The 20,731-nt window shown below is 37.3% G+C and overlaps 1 protein-coding gene across 1 annotated transcript in view; it reads right to left on the bottom strand.

Annotated features, from left to right (window-relative positions):
• TOPAZ1 (testis and ovary specific TOPAZ 1) overlaps window positions 1-20,731 on the bottom strand; it is a 90,367-nt gene that overhangs the window by 7,933 nt on the left and 61,703 nt on the right. The window contains exons 13-18 of the mRNA XM_005546821.3: window positions 20,009-20,075; window positions 18,758-18,932; window positions 17,648-17,748; window positions 14,080-14,245; window positions 2,724-2,888; window positions 621-824 (exon numbers count right to left, since the gene is read on the bottom strand). Coding sequence (XP_005546878.3) covers window positions 621-824; window positions 2,724-2,888; window positions 14,080-14,245; window positions 17,648-17,748; window positions 18,758-18,932; window positions 20,009-20,075 — 878 coding nt within the window. The remainder of the gene's footprint in view (window positions 1-620; window positions 825-2,723; window positions 2,889-14,079; window positions 14,246-17,647; window positions 17,749-18,757; window positions 18,933-20,008; window positions 20,076-20,731) is intronic.

Genomic DNA, 20,731 nt, shown 5'->3' with positions numbered 1-20,731 from the left:
TTTTCTAGATCTAGAACCTACATGGAATTATTTTCTAATTAAAATACCTGCGAGGTGGCTTGGACTAGAGAAAGCACTAGTATTCCAGGCTTATTTGTTAGAGAACAACAGCTGTAAGTAGATTAACAAAGTTCTATTACTAAAAGCCATGTGAAAAACACATACCATGTTGCATTGTTATGACAGCCTTTGTGTTTCTGATGTGACCTGCTATTGAATATTCTTAGTTATAACAATTAGGGATACAGCAGAGATAAATAAAAACATAGATATTCTTTAAACTTCATTCTACCCACTGTTTTATGCCTGTATTATTTATAAGATATGCCAAACTGGTTCTATCTTGTTATTTGTTCCCTTTGCTCGCCCTCTAGCGGACAAGCTACTGTGCAAGAAATAAAGATTGGAAATTGGAAAGACTGGAAATAAGGAAAGCAATTGCAAACAGAAGAGAAACAATAGGTTTCAAAAGAGAGCACAGATCTGTTGAGACCACTACATATGAATATGTATTACTGCTCTTTTAATACATATAAATATCTAATCTTAAATATTATAAATTGTGGGTTAGAGAATAAAATTATAAACCAATATATTAAAACATTTTAAATGTAACTTACTTTTGTAGTGGGCTCTGGCTTTGAGCCATAAACGACTCCTTCCTAAAGAAGTAATTAATCTTCTAAGAAAGGAAAAATCAATAGGGATGCTCTTTGAAATCATGAATTCCGCCACAGAGGATGACATACCAAGACTATTGCTTTCTATACAGGAACCTAGAAGCTTATTAAAAAGAAGGCTATATTGTGAGACTTCCACAGTTTCTGGAATAAAAAAAAAAAATGACATAATAAAATTGATTTATCTTAGTGTCTCAAGCCTCCGTCTCATATTCCTTTTTATTTCTCTTCCCCTTGACCCTTTCTTACCCATTATAGGAGTCACAGTCACTAAAATGCAATCATGTTATATATTCTCTTTATTTTTCTTCTCCTTTTTTGAGATAGGTCTCACTCTGTCGGCCAGGCTGGAGTGCAGTGGCATGATCTTGACTCACTGCAACCTTCACCTCCTGGGCTCAAGTCATCCTCCCACCTCAGCCTCCTGAGTAGCTTGGACTACACGTCCACCAGGCCTGGCTAATTTTTATATTTTTTGCAGAGACAGGGTTTCACCATGATGCCCAGACTAGTTTCAAATTCCTGGGCTCATCTACAGCCATACCACCCTGAATGCGCCCATATCGTCTGATCTCAAATTCCTGGGCTCAAGTGAACTGCCTGCCTCGGCCTCCCAAAGTGCTGGGATTACAGGCATGGGCCACGGTGCCCAGCCTATCTTACATATTCTCTAAGTAAGAAACAAAAAAGCATTTGACAAAAGAAAAACCATTAACTTCCTTTGCAATAGAGAAGATAAAAAGAAGCTTGACAAAAATTTCAGATGATGCCTTAAGACCTCTGTATTTGATCCCCACGTGTGACTGTGTATCTGCAGTGTCTTGAATGATTTCTCAATTCTGTTTGTATTATATCTACAGTTCAGACCTTAGCCTTATATATCCCTCGACTAAAAATAAATCATCCTCTAATAAATATTTACTGCCAAATTTAAAACAATCCTTTAATGGGTTTTCTATTCCTTTAGTCATTCTTAGAAGAAAAAGAAGTCATCTTAGAGACTTCTCTTTTATTCCTTACATTCAGTCAGTTGGGTCTGTGAGCTAGACTGTAGTTCTTTACTGCTTTAGAATCTTTTAGTTATCCAGGCCTTATCAGCAAATTAATCTCTCTACTTTTAGTCTTTTCCTAAACACTACTGCCAGAAGAACTTTCCTGAAACACCAACTTAATTATATTACTCCCTAGACCCAAAATTCTAGTGGCCCCTTTTTATACACAGAGAATAAAACTCCTTTAGTCTGACATTTAGGGTCTTCCAAAATCTCGCACAACTATCTGGCTAATCTCCCTATTACTACTTTATTTCATTACCAACTAATTGTATATTAAAAGATTGCTAGATAGCAGTCATTGGGCCAGGAACACCAAGGTAAAGAAAATAGTACCATCTTGATTGAGCTCACTTTATATAAGGAGAAACAGATAAGAACACTAATTACAATACAGGAGCACAGTGGAATTAAGTGGGAAAATGAAAATTTATAGATAGTACGATGAAAGTACAGAGGGGAGGCCCTCAAGTTAACGTTTTCAACATCTTCTGAACCTATCACATAGCTCATTATTGACCCAAAGCTTTTGCTCATGGACACCCAACATTCAAGAGTACTAACTACCATTGCCCACATTGGTGTTTCTTTGAACTTGGCATCTGTTTCATTTCCTCCATTTCTATCACGTTTACCTATGTTCCTAGGTAATGTAAACTAAGTTCTGTATTTATTCAGTGATAAGAGAAAAAGCTTGCTCGGGGCATTTAAACATATTGTCTGCTGATGACAGAAGTAGGGAAAAGGGAATGATAAAAATGCTTGTCTTAGGAGCTGCTGACAAACAACCCAAAGATAAGCATCTCAGATTTTTTAAAACCATCAGGAAAGCATATTCAATTTGCAAAGAACACATTTTACAGAAAACTACTTCATTAAAAAATATGCTGGAATATAAAACTCAATCAAAACAGGTGGATAACTGTTTCTTATTAACAGTTAAACACCAGATGGGCAAGATATAATTAAGATAGACTTTTAAAAAACATACCTTGGGAATTTTGAAAACCTGGTAGATTCTGCAAAACTTCAAATGTCTGTCTATAAAGGCTCTTGGCTAAGGTTTCATGTGCAATTGTACAGAGCAAATTATGTCGATTAAGCACATCCAGTCTATCACAAGGCCACAGAGGCGTATCGATTATCCATTCTGACTCTTCCAAAAAGAAAAAAATATGAATAATTTATACCATGAAAATGACACTTAACAGTATAATCACAACTAGTATTTCAAAATATCTTTTGGAGAAATAGGCAAAACTTAAAGAAGATAACCATGGCTCAAATTTATTAGAAATAACGTATATAGTGATGATCATCATCTGAAGAAGATGCAAGCGAATGGCCACTTTGTTAAACTTATTTTTAATTAATTCTTCATCTAAGTGTACTAGTCAATTACTAATTTTAAAGGTAATGTTTATTTTTTATACAAAAAAGTTCAGATTATCACAAATATTTGCTTTAACATAAAATATTATTTGTGTGGACAAATTTAACAATTTCACAATAAATAATTTAGTTTTTGGTATTACTGGGGAATAGTTTTTCTTTTCTTTTTTTTTTTTTTTTTGAGATAGAGTCTCATTCTGTTGCCCAGGCTGGAGTGCAGTGGCGCAATCTTGGCTCACCGCAACCTCTGCCTCCCAGGTTCAAGCGATTCTCCTGCCTTAGCCTCCTGAGTAGCTGGGACTACAGGCGTGTGCCACCACATCCGGCTAATTTTTTGTATGTTTAGTAGAGTCGGGGTTTCACTGTGTTAGCCAGGATGGTCTCAATCTCCTGACCTCGTGATCTGCCTGCCTTGGCCTCCCAAAATGCTGGGATTACAGGTGTGAGCCACCTCGCTCAGCCAGTGAATAGTTTTTCTTCACAATTTCTATTTTAAAAACAATTTATATTATGAAATCATTGTTGTATACAGAAGAATATCTAATATACGTTATAAAAGCATAACAATAAAATTAACTCCCATGTACCCATCACACCCATCCTAGGACCCTCAAACCAACAGATCTCAGACCCTCTTTAAAAAAAGAGAATATGACCTATAATGCTGAAGTTCCTTAATTTCTGCCCTGATTTTCACATTGAGAAAAACAATGGGAGACTGTAGTACAGAACACTGAGGTACTAAGATGTTAGAAATGTCAATATTTTATCATTTACCAAATTTACTCAATCATTATACACATAGTGAAACATTATATAACATTCAAATCACATTTTGGTGCTCTTTTTCAAGTGGACTAAATGTAGAAGTAATCTTTTTCTTTTGTGGCTTTCCCAGCACAGCGAATGTAAAAGGTATTGAAGAAAAAGTTGATAATTCAAATACATCATGACAAAAGAAAGCTTTCAGTAGTATAAAGCTTTAAAAAGGAGCTTTTCAATTATTAGAGTCCACTTGATTGATTGACCTAACAGAGTTATACTATGTGTTAGGAATGTTCTAAGTGTTTTAAGAATATTAACTTACTTAGCCACTTTCATCAATTTGCTCCTACATTTGCTGAAATTTTAATATAGAGAGAAATGTAAATGAATTTAATATCTTCAAAGACTGTATGATCATCTGTTAAACACAATTCCCATTAAAAGTAAAACTGTTAGTTCACCATTCCTTATAAATTGAATTATACTTTGAATAAGTTCAATTATTTTTTTATGTTAGATATATCCCATGTACAAAAAGTAGACTATGTAAGTCTTTTCTTATAAAAATTGCATCCATTTTTCTTTATTTAATACTTTATTTTTAAGTCTTTATATTTAAGGGAGGGTAATGGTCACATTTTTTGGAAAGTATATATGGTATTTTAGATTCATTTAAAAATTTTATCAAACTGTTTAGGTATACAAAAAAATCTGACCTGGCATGCTGTCTCCCCACATCATCTCCCTGTCTAGGTTTTTGGGTTTTTCTGTATTTTCTCTCTCTTTTTTTTTTAACCTGTTCAGTGCTGCCAATCAATTGATGGTCTGTGAGGCGCAGCACAGGATCAGGCAGCAGGGTTCTTCCCCCCTTGCCTTGGTTCCTTTGCAGGACTGAGCCACCTGGCTGTGGGGGAAGGCGTCAAGCTGTATCCCAACACGTGTAGGGTGATGGTCCCTGCTGGCACATCCAGGTTGTGGGCCGAGCTGTGCTGAGGAGAACAGACCTGGGCATGGAGGGGAACCGCTCCCCAAAGGTTTCCAGTTGCCTCTCCTCTTTCCACTTTTGTCAGCCAATCAGTTTGTGGTTTCTGTGCCACAAAGGCTTCAGGAAGTATTAACAAAAGAAAGAAAGAAAAAAAAAATATATATATATATCCGCCCACCTCAGCCTCCTTAAGTGTTGGGATTACAGGTGTGAGCCACCATGCCCACCCCTCAGTGGGTTTTAAGGAGCCCCCAGCCCTTCTTCTCCCCTTCTGGGCCTGACCAGCTATACTGCTTCATCACCCCTGGCCACAGGCCCCGCCAAGTACTACACAGGGATTCCCACCCAGGGGCCCTGCACCATGAAATAATGTGAAATACTGACTGTGAACCAAATACAATAAAACTTCTGTTTTTAAGAAGAAAAAAAAATCTGAGTAAGCTGATTATTCTATGTATCAAAGTTGACTGAAACCGGTAACTGAGAAGTCACTTGGAAATTAATAGCTTTAAATTTAATTCAGCTAGTTCACAATTCTACCAACATAAATACTTTTATGAATATTTTATGAGAACTCTTATGAGAATTAAATTCGCAAGAATAAGAAACAGTTTACTAGTGGACTTAATACTACTTTGACAACAGTAAAAGTTGTTATAGCATTCATCTTCATGTTTTTCTCTATTTCACATTTGGGAAATATTTTCTACTTGTCTAAAACCTCCGAATCAAAGGGAGAGCATATTTTCCATAATAGCCTGTTTTTATCCACTTACCTTCCGACATATGCACGTTTAGTCATTATTCATGCAAGACTTTGAATACACACACTGGGAACATAAAACTATTAAATGAATTTCCAGGCTAGTCAGTGAGAATATCGAACAAATAATTATCCTTTACAATAGTGAATGCTAAAATGGGGGAATATCTAAAGATACCTCTTTTTCCCTTAAGGTATACATTTATTTTCATTTATTTTTTTGTGACCGAGTCTTGCTCTCCTGCCCAGGATGGAGTGCAGTGGCACAATCCCGGCTCACTGCAACCTCCGCCTCCCGGGTTTAAGTGATTCTTGTGCCTCAGGCTCCCGAGTAGCTGGGATTACCAGCGCCCACCACAACCCTAGGCTAATTTTTGTATTTTTCGTAGCAACAGGGTTTCACCACGTTGGCCAGGGTGGTCTCGAACTCCTGACCTCAAGTGATCTGCCTGCCTTAGCCTCCCAAAGTGCTGGGATTACAGGCATGAGCCACCGCACCTGGCCAAGGTATACATTTAATATAATCCCAATCAAATTTCCTACAGAACTGTATTAAAACCCGATCCAGTAATTCTGAAATTCACTCAAAGAATAAACAAGAATAGCAAAGAATAATTTAGAAGAGGAGTGAGAGTGGATAGACAAATGGAGACAAGTGGAGACAGGACAGACAAATATCACATATTCTAAGATTTTATTAAATTTTAAAAGAGCATCATGCTAGCATAGAAACACAGAGATGCTTGGCAGAAAGGTGCAGAAACAGACCCAACAGATTCAAGATTCTAATATATGATAAAAATGGCATTTCAAGTAAATGAGTAAAGGATGAAATGGGAGAACATTTGTGGGAAATAAATAAAATTAACTTCCCATCTCATACCAAAATTTAAGACTAACAACAAATGAAAAAATTGGAAGAACATATGGATGAATAACGTCGAGATGACTAAGGACAGCCTAAAAGCATGATACAAAAAAATTATTAAATATTTAAAAAGCAGCACTTTATATTAGGTAGAAAAAATGTCAGTAGGCAAAAGAAAACAAAAATGCAAAAAAATCATAAAGTTAAAGAAAAATGAAAAGCTAGGAAAAATATTTGTAAATACCCAACAGATCAAGGACTAGTATCTTTAATATGTAAAACTACTGCAATGTAAAAGGGACATTATTATACAGTATGATATTTCCTAAGTGTGATATACACATCACTGATGGTACCTGAAAACTTTAGGTGTTACATTAGAATTTTAATTTAGTTGTATATTTAAAAAATTATAAAGATCACATTAAATATGAAAATCACAGCAAATCTGTGATTTCACAAATATTTGGATGAGGCCAAGTTGCTTGACTTTTAAAAAATGTTTAATTTATTTATTTTTTTGAGACAGGTTCTCACTCTGTTGCCCAGGCTGGAGTGCAGTGGCATGATCACTGCTCAATGCAGACTCGACCTCTGGGGCTCAAGCAATGCTCCCACCTCAGCCTCCTGAGTAGCTGAGACTACAGGCGTGTGCTACCATGCCTGGCTAATTTTTTTTTTTTAATTTCATAGAGACAGGGTCTCACTACGTTGCCCAGGCTGGTCTTAAACTCCTGAGCTCAAGTGATCCAACCACCTTGGCCTCCCAAAGTGCTGGGATTACAGGTGTGAGTCACTGTGCCTGGCCTTAAATGTTTATTTTTAAAATACAAATGTTTACTATAAAAAACCCAAGCAAAACAGAAAAGCACAAAGAAGTATTTTAGAAATAACTAAAAATCCCATGACTGCAAATAACCAGGGTTCACATTTGGTGAAAATTATTTGAGAAAGAGGTGTTAATGACCTAAGTAGTAGGTCTTGATGAGTAGATATAAGTGGAACTGTGGTGTTCAATCAAAGACTGAAGATGGCCTGGTCTAACACAGCTTTGTGCTGGGGAGATCCATCCACTGATTGAAAATGAAGATGCTGGACATGGTGGCTCAAGCCTGTAATCCCAGCACTTTGGGAAGCCAAGGGGGGCGGATCACCTGAGGTCAGCAGTTCAAGACCAGCCTGACCAAATGGAGAACCCTGTCTCTATTAAAAAAAAAAAAAAAAAAAAAATTAGCCGGACATGGTGGCACACACCTGTAATCCCAGCTACTTGGGAGGCTGAGGCAGGAGAATTGCTTGAACCTGGCAGAGGCTACAGTGAGCTGAGATCACGCCATTGCTCTCCAGCCTGGGCGACAGAGCAAGACTCCATCTCAGAAAAAAAAAGAAAATGAAGACCACACGTTTTTTCTTAAATGATTTTTCTTAACTATTAACATTGTTTATATGCTTATATTAGTACTGTAGTCACTGGCACTGGTCCACATGTGTGAGCTAAACTTTATGCTAAATTTCATAGTATAAACACACACACACAAACCACACACACTCTTTCAAAACCTCCAACCATTTCCTCCTTGGAAGGTATGAAGATACATAAATGAAGAAAATCCATCCATCCACCCACCTACTCACCTCAACTAATATTTACTAAATATTTACTCTGTGCCAGATACCACCACAGGTAAAATACTCTAAATGTAATTAACTCTCAAAAACATAAAATGGTAGTGTTTATAGCAGTGGTTAACAAACGGGGGGAGAGACTTGAGGGAGTATGGTTTAGGAACACAGGTAAGGTATGAGAAAACGTCACTACGTGAGAGTGCTGTAGGGCAGTGGTCCTCAAAGTGAGGTCCCCAGATTGGCAGCATCAATAACATCTAAAGACCTGACAGACATGCAAATTTTTAGGACCCACCCCAGACTTAATGAATCAGAAAATCTGTGGGTGGGCCCAGCAATATGTGTTTTAACAAGCCCTCTAGAGAATTCTGATGATCAAACTTGAGAACCCCTGTCTTAGATTTGCCAAACAAGCTCAGTACTACCATTTTGCTCAGGAGCTTGACTATCTTAGGTTTGGATCTGTTTGTGTAGTTTGTGCTTCTGATCTAGTTGCAATTTTATGAAGTCTATTTAGAGGAAAAACTAGGAAAACAATAGTACTGGTGTAGCAGTTAAAAACATGGACTTTGCAGTCAGACAGACCTGGATTGGAATTCCTGCTTTACACTTATTTGTTGTGTGATCGTCTCTGAACCTCACCGTCCTCATCTTGGGATACCATTACCTATGTTATGGGGTTAGTATTGATTAAATGAGATGACACAAGTAATACACTTAGCACAATGCTTGGTAGATAGTGAATACTCACATTATTATGAAACCAATAATGAAGAGAAATGCTAAATTCAGAAAATAGACCAAGAACATAAAGAGGCAATTCACAAAAAAATAAGCTCCAGATGGGGAAAAAATTTCTTTAATAATTAAATGCAAAGTAAAGCTGTGAATATAACTTTTGCTCTATCAAACTAGCAGAGAGATAAGAAAAATAATACTAATTGTAGGCAAGGGTATTTCATAAGCTGCATCTTCATATACTATTAAGAAAGCTGTAATTACTACAGTCTAACTGAAGGTGTAGAGGACTTTTATAGTCTACTCACAGAGAAAAGACCTGGAATGGAATGTACTGAATAGCTAGATTAGGGTTTGTATAACCTGGAATGTACCAGTCTGCCTGTCTGATAACCAAAAAACATAGTATCAGGCACTAACATCTGGAACTGTTAAGTAACATCTGCACCTGTAATCCCTAAAAGGACATGTTTGTATAGAAGCTATATCTAAATGAAATAGCTCTCTAGGATTTTCTAATAAAGGGCCGGGCAGGGGCCGAGGGGGGAGCTTTTTTTTTTTTTGAGACAGAGTCTCGCTTTGTCGCCCCAGGCTGGAGTGCAGTGGTGTGATCTTGGCTCACTGCAAGCTCCGCCTCTCGGGTTCACACCATCCTCTTGCCTCAGCCTCCTGAGTGGCTGGGACTACAGGTGCCTGCCACAACGCCCGGCTAATTTTTTTTCGTATTTTTAGTAGAGGTGGGGTTTCACTGTGTTAGGCAGAATGGTCTTGATCTCCTGACCTCGTGATCTGCCCACCTCGGCCTCCCAAAGTGCTGGGATTACAGGTGTGAACCACTGCGCCCGGCCCCGGGGAGCTTTCTAATAAACCTGAAATAACATCTGCAAATCTGAATAGCAATAAGGGCAAATTTGTTGACATTTACCAAGAAGCTTTAAAATCCCTTTACCCTTTAACACAGCAATTCCATCAGAATTTATCCTAAGGAAAAGTAAGATTCAGCGGTGATGTTTAGCAGGAATTATTGTTTATAACTGAAATCTGAAAAACAAGCTAGTTCAGTAAAAGTGGATTCACGGATCAAAAGACAGATCTATCCATCTGTCTGTTTATAAGATAGAAAACCATGCAGCCCAGTAAGTGATGCTGTCGAAAAATTTTTCACTGAAAGGCCACTGCCTGAAAGAAAATGCATAAGGCCACTGCCTGAAAAAAAATGCAGAGTATAAAAGTGTCTGTATAACAGCATTAAAGTGGATAATAGCAATTTCTGGGTGACCAAATGATAAGGGATTTTTATTACTAGTTTTGCTTATCCAGGTTTTTATATTTATTCATATGTATTAATTATATTTATTAATATGTATTAATATGTATATAAAGGCAATAAGTTATTTCAAAATTCAAAGACAGTTTCTCAATAAATGGCATAACTTTTTTACAAAAATTGATTATAGAGAGCTAAGATACTTATTTTTCAGCCTCTGAACAAAGATTATAAAATGATGGTCTTTTTTTTTTTTTTTTTTTTTTTTTTGAGACGGAGTCTCACGCTGTTGCACAGGCTGGAGTGCATGCAGTGGCGCGATCTCGGCTCACTGCAAGCTCCGCCTCCCGGGTTCCCGCCATTCTCCTGCCTCAGCCTCCTGAGTAGCTGGGACTACAGGCGCCCGCCACCGCGCCCGGCTAATTTTTTGTATTTTTTTTTTTAGTAGAGACGGGGTTTCACTGTGGTCTCGATCTCCTGACCTTGTGATCCGCTCGCCTCGGCCTCCCAAAGTGCTGGGATTACAGGCTTGAGCCACCACGCCCGGCCAAAATGATGGTCTTAAGACCATTTTATATTTTAATACTTTTTTATGTTGGTATTGGGATACGGCATGGTAGGAATCTGTTGCTCATTTGCAGGATAAAAAGCACTAGTATGAGAAAGAGTTTGAAATGTCAAAGTAAAATGCCAAAACAATAGATTTCTTCTCACCATCAAGTCTGCCACCCACCAAACAAAAAAAAATGTGTGAGATATTCTGCATTTCTCAAACTTGAGTAATGTATGTAACCCCATCTTTTGTAAATTCGGTAGGTAATAAAGGCATATTTTTAAAAAGGAAAAATGTATGTAAAATGTTAATCTGCTACTCTGTCCTCCAAGCACTCAATTTCTCCTCCCAGAGGCAGAGGCAGCCACTATTACTAGTTTCTTGTGCACCCTTCTACAAATATTTTAAGGGCATATAAGCAAATATGTATTTATCCATTGTATTATTATTTGTATTCAAATGGTAGCAACTGCTCTGTACCTTCCTTTTTTTTTTTTTTGCGCTTTGCAATAGATCTTGAAGATCATTCCAAATGAACACTTACAGATCTGCCTCATTCTTCTTTATCATATGGCTATAACACAGTTCAACTGGTATGAATGAGCATTTAAGCTACCTGGAATCCCTTGTTACCATTGTTGGTGTAACAAAATATTCCAGATAATTTAATATGCATACCTTTGTAAACAGGTATAAATGTGTGTGCAGTACAAATTCCTAGAAATGGAATTAGTAAATGAAAAAAAATGCGTTTTAAACTTTTGACATTTATTTTGTCAAAAAGCTCCTAAAGACAACCTCTGTGAATGTCTGTTTCTCTATATCCTCACAAAAACGTATCACCAAACTTCGATCTTTGATAGTCTAATGAGTTCAAAATGGTGTTTGTAATAGTAATGTATTTCTCATATTACAAGTGAGTATTAATCTCACTTATTATTAGTGAGACTGAGCCATTTGTATTCCCTTTCTTGGGAATGGCCTGTTCACTATAGAGCCCTTTTAAGAATTAAAAAATTCTAGAAACAACTGAGCACACTTCTGTGGGCTTTTCTTTTGTAGAAATAAAATTTTACTTAAGAAAATTATGTTAGTTGAAACTGTCACTGCAAAAAAAGAACACTGCTTATAATTGATAGAAGTTTAAAGTTAGTCTAAAAACGGAAACACTGAAATTTAAAACAAAATCTCCGAAAATCACTCCACATCCCTCCCACAAACTCTCCCAGTTTCTAGTTTGAGAAAGACTGGTTTTGCCACAAACTTTTAGACAGGAGGTTCCTTTCATAAGGTGACTCAAGTTCATTTTTATCAACTATTTTCCCCTTCCCATTTCTTGCCACATGGCTTCTTTCCTCACAGAGCTTGTGAGCTCTGGCTTATATTTCACTAATTTCTATTTTTGTATTTTGGTACTCTTCCCACTTAGGAAAACTCACTGACTATGTTTAAGTTGAAGAATACCTTTACAAACAAGCTTTTGAATGAAGCCTACTCACAACCTCTGTGTTAAACCCTCAGCACTGAATATATACAAGATATTTTATATATATATATTTCCCATATATGAATCACATGTATATGTGTGTATATATATATACGTGCTAGTGTTTGTGTGTTAGTATGTTTTAGAGTTCTCCATTTGCTTTATTGATTGATTCCATCTTCCCACCTAAACTCTTGAGATCCTTGAGGTTTCTTCATTCTTATCCCACTTTATCAAATAAAATCTACCTGATGGTCCAAATAGCAAGAGCTATCATTAGCTTCATTAGTATCATAACACTACTGTGCTCTTTTTAATTTTTCTCATACTAAACTAACCTTATTTGTTCCTGCTGGCTTAATTTCACTGTAATTTCTGCTTAGAAGAATTGCCTTACCAAGGAAAGTAAGCTCTACTCATCCTGGTTTGAAGTCATGTTTGCCCATACATATGAAGACAGAGTTTATGCATACCGCAATCAGGATTTCCATTTTACATAGCGGCTGAAGCCTGGGCTCTGAAGCTGGATTGTCTGGGTTTGAATTTGGCCTCCATTCCTTACTTGTTATGTCATTTTGGGCAAGTTGGTTAATATCTCTGACAACATTTTCTTATCAATAAAATGGGGGTTTTAATAGTTCCAAATTCAGGGTTCTATGAAGATTAATTGGGATAATTCAGGGAAAGCATTTAGTATGGAGTCTAGGCCATAGCAAGAACTAGGTTTTGTTTTTTTTGGTTTTGTTTTGTTTTTTTGAGATGGAGTCTCATTCTGTCACCCAGGCTGGAATGCAATGGCGCGATCTCGGCTCACTGCAACCTCTGCCTTCTGGGTTCAAGCGATTCTCCTGCCTCAGCCTCCTGAGTAGTTGGGATTACAGGCTCCCACCACCACGCCCGGCTAATTTTTTTTTTTTTTTTTTTTTTTTTTGAGACGGAGTCTCGCTCTGTCGCCCAGGCTGGAGTGCAGTGGCCAGATCTCAGCTCACTGCAAGCTCTGCCTCCCAGGTTTACGCCATTCTCCTGCCTCAGCCTCCCGAATAGCTGGGACTACAGGCGCCTGCCACCTCGCTCGGCTAGTTTTTTTGTATTTTTAGTAGAGACGGGGTTTCACCATGTTAGCCAGGATGGTCTCGATCTCCTGACCTCGTGATCCGCCCATCTCGGACTCCCAAAGTGCTGGGATTACAGACTTGAGCCACCGTGCCCGGCCCGCCCGGCTAATTTTTGTACTTTTAGTAGAGATGGGGTTTCTCCATGTTGGTCAGGCTGGTCTCGAACTCCTGACCTCAGGTGATCCACCCACCTCGGCCTCCCAAAGTGCTGGGATTACAGGCGTGAGCCACCACACCCAGCCCAGCAAGAACTAGTGTTTTTGGTTTTTTGGGTTTTTTTTGACAGAGTCTCGCTCTGTCTCCAAGGCTGGAGTGCAATGCAGTGGTGTGATCTCAGCTCACTACAACCTTCATCTCCTGGGTTCAAGCAATTCTCCTGCCTCAGCCTCCTGAGTAGCTAGGATTACAGGCGTGCACCACCACACCCGGCTAATTTTTGTATTTTTAGTAGAGATGGGATTTTGCCATGTTGGCCAGGCTGGTCTTGAACTCCTGACCTGAGGTGATCCACCTGTCTTGGCCTCCCAAAGTGCTGGGATTACAGGCGTGAGCCACCTCGCCTGGCCAAGAACTAGTTTTTAAACAAACAAAGGCTCATGTAATTTATTCTTTAACACTAAGTTAACTTTCCCCTTTCAGTTTACATAACAACCTTTCCTACCCACATGTTCACTAGGGTTTAGACCAAACTATTAACCACAGTTCAATATCAACTTAAGGCAATTACATAGACAAAAAGGCATGACGAGTTTAACAAGTTATTTTATGCTTGCATATATCAGGACTTACCCCTCATTACCCAAAGGGCACCATCTAGGCTTCCACTTTTTAGAAAAATTTCTGCTGCAACATTCACAATTTGACATCTTGATGCTAACTTCTCAGGCCCTATAAGTCCTTTTAAACTTGCAAAGTGTATTTTTAATTCATATAGTTTATCTAAGACCTTCCTTCCCTAGAATAAAAATAAAGAACACTAATTGGGTATCAATCATTTACAGACACACAAAGTCATTGATAATTATTCACAAGCCATTTATCCAGTTTGAATCATCATACTAGACTGCTAGCTGTTAAGCTGCTCCAATACTCTTTCCTTAAGTCCCTTCCTGTTCAGCCATACAGATGAAAGGGAAAGAGGAACAAGCAAGGCTCTGCCTCATATTAACCACCCCTTCCCACCAATACCACCAGACCCCCTTTATCAGAAGTCTTCTTTGTATTTGTTTTATACACTGTACTTCTCTTTAAGATTTCATTTGATGAAAGGATTCTATGATTTAACATAGAAAACTACTGATTATATGTTTTTGCTCCTCTTCTGTTGGTCAATCTGGGATCCAGGAGGGACAGACAGTAAAAATGAAAATAATTTGTTATCAAATTTAAACATACTCAGGAGGCTGAGATGGGACGATCACTAGAGCCCAGAAGTTTGAGACCAGCCTGGGGAGTGTGGTGAAACCCCTGCCCTACCTCCCAAAAAATTTAGACAAAGAATGATAGTGAAAAAAAGGATAAAATGGTTAGCTAAAATTCTTAATTCAGTAGACTAATTATTTCATGTATTCTACATGAAAATTACCTTCAGTTTGGACATCAGAAATTGGACATATATCACTATTTTATATCATGGGTCAGCAAGCTTTTCCTGTAAATGGCCAGATAGTAATAGTTTAGGCTTTGCAGGCCACATTTAGTCTGCTGTACATTCTTTTTGGTTGTTGTTTTTTTAAATTTATAACTCTTTAAAAATGTAAAAAAATTCTTAGCTTGAGGGCTGTACAAAAACAAGCTTTGGGTGAGTTCTCGCCCATGGGCCTTAGTGTACAGACCCTTGTTTTATATTCTATACTATTTGAATCAGATGCTTATTATGATGTCAAGGTATTTTCAAGATGACTGTATAAATGAGTGCATTTTTAAAGGGATATGTTTAGTTTACTGTCAATGATTTTATTTTTACATTCAAAAAGAAATAGGTTTCATTAAAAAATTCATACTAAGGTGATACAATAATTTTCTAAATAGTTAAAATTTTTAATTAAAATAGACAAAATTAACCAATCTACCAATGTCTTAAATAATAACCAAATAAAATTAAAATATACTCTAAAATTTCAGCAAAATAAGTCTGAGTTTCTTTTTTTAAAATTTGAGATGGAGTCTATAAAGACACATGCACACGTATGTTTACTGTGGCACCATTCACAATAGCAAAGACTTGGAATCAACCCAAATGCCCATCAATGACAGACTAGATTAAGAAAATGTGGCACATATACACCATGGAATACTACGCAGCCATAAAAAAGGATGAGTTCATGTCCTTTGTAGGGACATAGATGAAGCTGGAAACCATCATTCTGAGCAAACTATTGCAAGGACAGAAAACCAAGCACGGCATGTTCTCACTCATAGGTGGGGGATTGAACAATGAGAATACTTGGACACAGGGTGGGGAACATCACACACTGGGGCCTGTTGTGGGGTGGGGGGAAGGGGGAGGAATGGCATTAAGAGATGGAGTCTTGCTCTGTCACCCAGGCTGGAGTGCAATGGTGCAATCTCGGCTCACTGCAACCTCCACCTCCGGGGTTCAAGCAATTCTCCTGCCTCAGTCTCCCAATTAGCTGCGATTACAGGCATGCGCCACCACCCCCTGCTAACTTTTGTATTTTTTAGTAGAGATGGGGTTTCACCAGGTTGGCTAGGCTGGTCTTGAACTCCTGACCTCAAGTGATTCCCCTGCTTCAGCCTCCCAAAGTGCTGAGATTACAGGCATGAGCCACTGCTCCTGGCCCAGTCTGAATTTTTATAAAGGATTTCTTGTTAGGTAGTCCTCAAATTCCCAAGCATTAAATAGTCAAGAAATTAATGCTATGACCAACCTTAAACTTGATTGTTAGAGCAGACACAAGGTACACCTTGCCCACTCCAGTCCTACCACACAGTAAGAGCTAAGCCTCCTGAAGACTTTTGAGCCTGGAGACCTTCTATACAACCATTCTAGGTTAATTTTTTTTTTCTTTTTAATTCATGAATTTTGTAGGTATACATGTACTTAAATGTTATTGAACATATATATTCAATTGTGAAATAACCTCTTTATAAAAGTAGCAAGTAAAAAAAGATATTCTTTAATAGTTAATTCAATAGTGACCACACTCTCTACTCTCTATATAACTCCATCCCTCAGCACTTCCTCCCTATTTTGGATTTCCCTGTCCTCTTCTTGAACTTTATTGAGTCTATAACTCCAACTGCCACCTCAGGAATATCTAAAGAATGGTAATACAATATGGTCTTGAGTCACTAAACCACCTCTATGATAAGCTAAGCCTCAAAGTTAGACATCAAGATATACGGTATATAGTGTTCCAAGATATCCCAAGAGGTGATTTTTAAGAAGTTCTGTTAATTTTGAGTATTCTGAGTTCATCTTAAGAAATGTGTCTTGGCTGAGTGTGGTGACTCACACCTGTAATCCCAGCACTTAGGGAGGCTGAGGTAGGTGGATCACCTGAGACCGGGAGTTCCAGACCAGCCTGACCAACATGGAGAAACCCTGTCTCTACTAAAAATACAAAATTAGCCAGGCATGGTGGCACATGCCTGTAATCCCAGCTACTTGGGAGGCTGAGACAGGAGAATCGCTTGAACCTGGGAGGCGGAGGCTGTGGTGAGCCAAGATGGCTCCATTGAACTCCAGCCTGGGCAACAAGAGCGAAACTCTGTCTCAAAAAATAAAAAAAAATTTAAAAACCCACAAACAAAGAAAGGTGTCTTGAACCCTTCTAAAATTACAATACAACTGATACTCAGGTGTTGGCAAAATAATATGAATTGAAAGTTACTTCAAATAAATATGACATTTAGCATGGGTTCTTAACCCATTTATGCCTAGTGTTACATTATTGGAACACTAAGCTTGTGGGAGTTATTTCTATCCTACTGCTCAAGGTCATCACCAAGGGCTGATTTTTCACACAAAAAAATTTGCAACCTCTGGCATAAATGGGTTAAGTGTTCTCTATACTGAGATTTTATTTATTTTTATAATAAAAATTATATTTTAAAGATGGGAATCTGTCCATGTTGCCCAGGCTGGCATCAAACTCAGCTTCCTGAGTAGCTGGGACTATAGGTACACGCCACTGCATCCAGTTTGATATTTTAAATAGTAGCCATTTGCTTAATACACCATCTAATAAATCACTCACTAGTCTGGGTCCCATTTTCTCAACTGTAATGATTATTAGCAAACTGCTAATCTTCAGGGTTAACTTACATTCTGTTCAAAATTTTAAAACTAGTACTCTCTATACCAAGCCAAGACAAAAACTTAAGGAAGTACCTTGGACCACTGCAACAGCTTGTGATAGAAGTACATAGCACTGATTCCGATTCTTCCCAGTACACCTTTATCTACTTTACTGTTTTGTGGATCTTTGCTAACTGAAACACAAATAGGCATATAAAAGAAAATAAAATAGTCACTTAAAATGACAGAAGAGGCAAACTAATACAGAATTATTGATACCACCATAAAGACCAGGTGTTGGCAAGCTGTGCCCTGTTTCTGTATAGCCTACAAGCCAACAATTGTTTTCCTGTTTTCAAAGCATCATTTAAAAAGAAAATAAAACTATGTGATAGAGATCACATGTGGTGTGTTCAAAGTCTAAAATATTGACTATCTGGCCTTTTACAGAAAAAGTTTGCCAACCCCTGATAAAGTCTACAGTAGTAAAGAGCTCAGGTCAAAAACAAAACAAATTCAAAACTATATAAATTCTGTTGACTTGTAAGAGTAGAGAGAGTAACAACTTAAATAATTCAAAAATTCAGGTGCTCCACTATAATTTGCTAGCAATAGTTTCACCAATCTGAGTGAAAAGAAAAATAAGAATATGAAACATTTGATACTAAAACACCAATTCCTGACCTTCTCCCATAATCTAACTTAACAATAAATAGATGGAAAAATTCAGAAAGAGAAGGAAGAGTGTCTGAAGCCTGCATTAATTTATCCACAACATGGAAAATATTCAAGAGTTTTACATTCTTCTTATTTTTTTTTTTTTTGAATTTTATGTTCTTGTTAAGAACACTGCCATGGGCCGAGCTGTGGCTTATGTCTGTAATACCAGTGCTTTGAGAGGCTGACGTGAGAGGATCCCTTGAGCACAAGAGTTCGAGACTAGCCTGGGCAATGAAGCAAGACTCTGTATCTACAAAAAACAAAAAAATTAGCTGGGTGTAATGATATGTGCCTGTAGTCCAAGCTACTAGGGAGGCTGAGGCAGGAGAAGTGCTTGAGCCCAGGAGTTTGAGGCTGTGGTAAGCTATGACCGCACCCCTGTACTCCAGCCTGGGTAACAGAGGAAGACCCTGTCTCTAAAAAACAAAAAAGAACACTGCACCATCCTCATACAAAATATTCAGGCCAATAGTTACATTTTACCTGTTTCAGCAAATTCACAAAAGGGAGTATCTGGTCTTTCATCTTCACAGTTTTTTGTGAGTGTTTCAGCAATGCAAGCACAAAATGTCTGGAAATCTGCAAATTTTTCACAGCCCATTTTTACGTTAATGTATAATTTTCCCAATTTGGTCCAGTCACCTTTTTCTTTACAATGCTATCAAAATTATTAAAAACAAAACAAAAGAGAAAGAAAAAGAATGAAAACTATGTCATTTATGCAAACATATCTTTAGGCATTAGATATACATAAATTAATATGTATATCTAATGTTTTAGGCATTAGATATACATAAATTAATAAGACAAAATCTGCAGATCTTATAAACTTACTGACAAGCATCACATCAATAACATACTATTGTAGCTTTGCTTTTCTGGCTATAGTAAAGCCTCTATAATTTCCAAATAGCAATGCACATTTGTTTTAATTATCCAGGTCTTAAAGTATTTAACTGTATTTACCCCCAAACCTGAACCTGACAGTGGGGATGGATTTATGGAAAACAGAGATGAGTAGCATAATTTGAACTGTCTCCACGGCAATGCATTATTTTACTACTTTTAGAAAGTGCATTTTAATGTTATCTGGCCATTTATAATTTGGGCCCACATATCGTTTTGGACACTACATTTTACAAAAGTGGCCACAAAGTGAATTTCAGTCAACTTATTATCTTTGTACAATTTCTGTTATAAACTAAAAAAGTTTTTCACATCAAAAGTCTTAAGAATATAAAAGTACTAATTAAAACCAGAGACACAATTACTACATGAATACAAAAGTGATACTAAAAGTAAAAATCATCCTGAAGGTCCTCATTTCTTATACTCTAAATGGTTGGAGAGTTCAGTGTGATCTGGGATTTCCCCCATCATTTCATGTAGCCATCCATGACAAGTACCTCAGCTTTCTTACGCACTCAGCAAGTCTGCCCAGCCTCAAGAATTAAAGACTAAGCTCTGAATTATTATTTCACTTTAATATAATTTTGAAACTGAACAATTTTTAGAATTATTTTTAATACAGTTCACAACTCTAGAAATTAAAATGTTTGCCTTTCAAAATATTAACTTGTAAGAAAAACAAAACTTCCTTTCCTTGAACATTTTTGCTGTATAACAGCCACATTTCTAAAACTTCTCATAAAATGGGGTTATTATTCAAAACGTTTTTGTTGCTATTGATTTGCGGAGATCCCAGCAATGTATTTAAAATAATAAATGTCATACCTCTAATTTATTCAAGGCTGAATCTAAATCACACTTCCAGTTCTTTTTAAATTGCCTCATCTGTAACCTTTAACAACAGAAAAGAGTTAATTATACTATATTCACCCCTTAAAAGTCACTGCCGCTTCTACTTAATCTGTCCTACAGTTTATAAGAAACCAGAGGAAAAAATGAATGTATATAATATGCTATAAACATTCTTCAGAGCTGGAAAAAGGCAGCTACACAGACACCTACTTTATATTATTTCCTCCCCAAAACAGTAAGAAGGAAAAAGCAAATTCCACATGAAATCATACCTTCAGCCTAACTTGTATACAGAGCATGTCAAAACTTCAAAATAACTGTGACTAAAAGGAGAAAAAAAATACCAAATCCTGGCACATGATCTCTACTGCTCCTGCCCTACCCTTACTGCTCCACACGAGGAAGGATTTTAAAAGTCTGTATGATTTAAAGAAGGCAATTTTTGAAACGCATAGTTTTTGGAAAAGAAAAAAAGACAAAAATGAAAGAAACACACTTTGGCAATTAGAAGAAAAGAAAAAAAAAGGCAGAGGGAATAAGAAGGTGCCATTGAACTAGGAGTATTATGTAATACCCAAATATGAGTTCATCAATTTTGGTAATTTATCTAGAGCATTAAGAAGGAAGAACACACTATCACATTTGGGATTAAGAAAAAAAAAAACAATTTTCTAACTCCTTTTATGAAGCAAGTAT

This window comes from Macaca fascicularis, chromosome 2, assembly GCF_037993035.2.
Source record: "Macaca fascicularis isolate 582-1 chromosome 2, T2T-MFA8v1.1".
NCBI classification, from domain to species: domain Eukaryota; kingdom Metazoa; phylum Chordata; class Mammalia; order Primates; family Cercopithecidae; genus Macaca; species Macaca fascicularis.
This window is presented reverse-complemented; position numbering and strand designations above follow the sequence as displayed.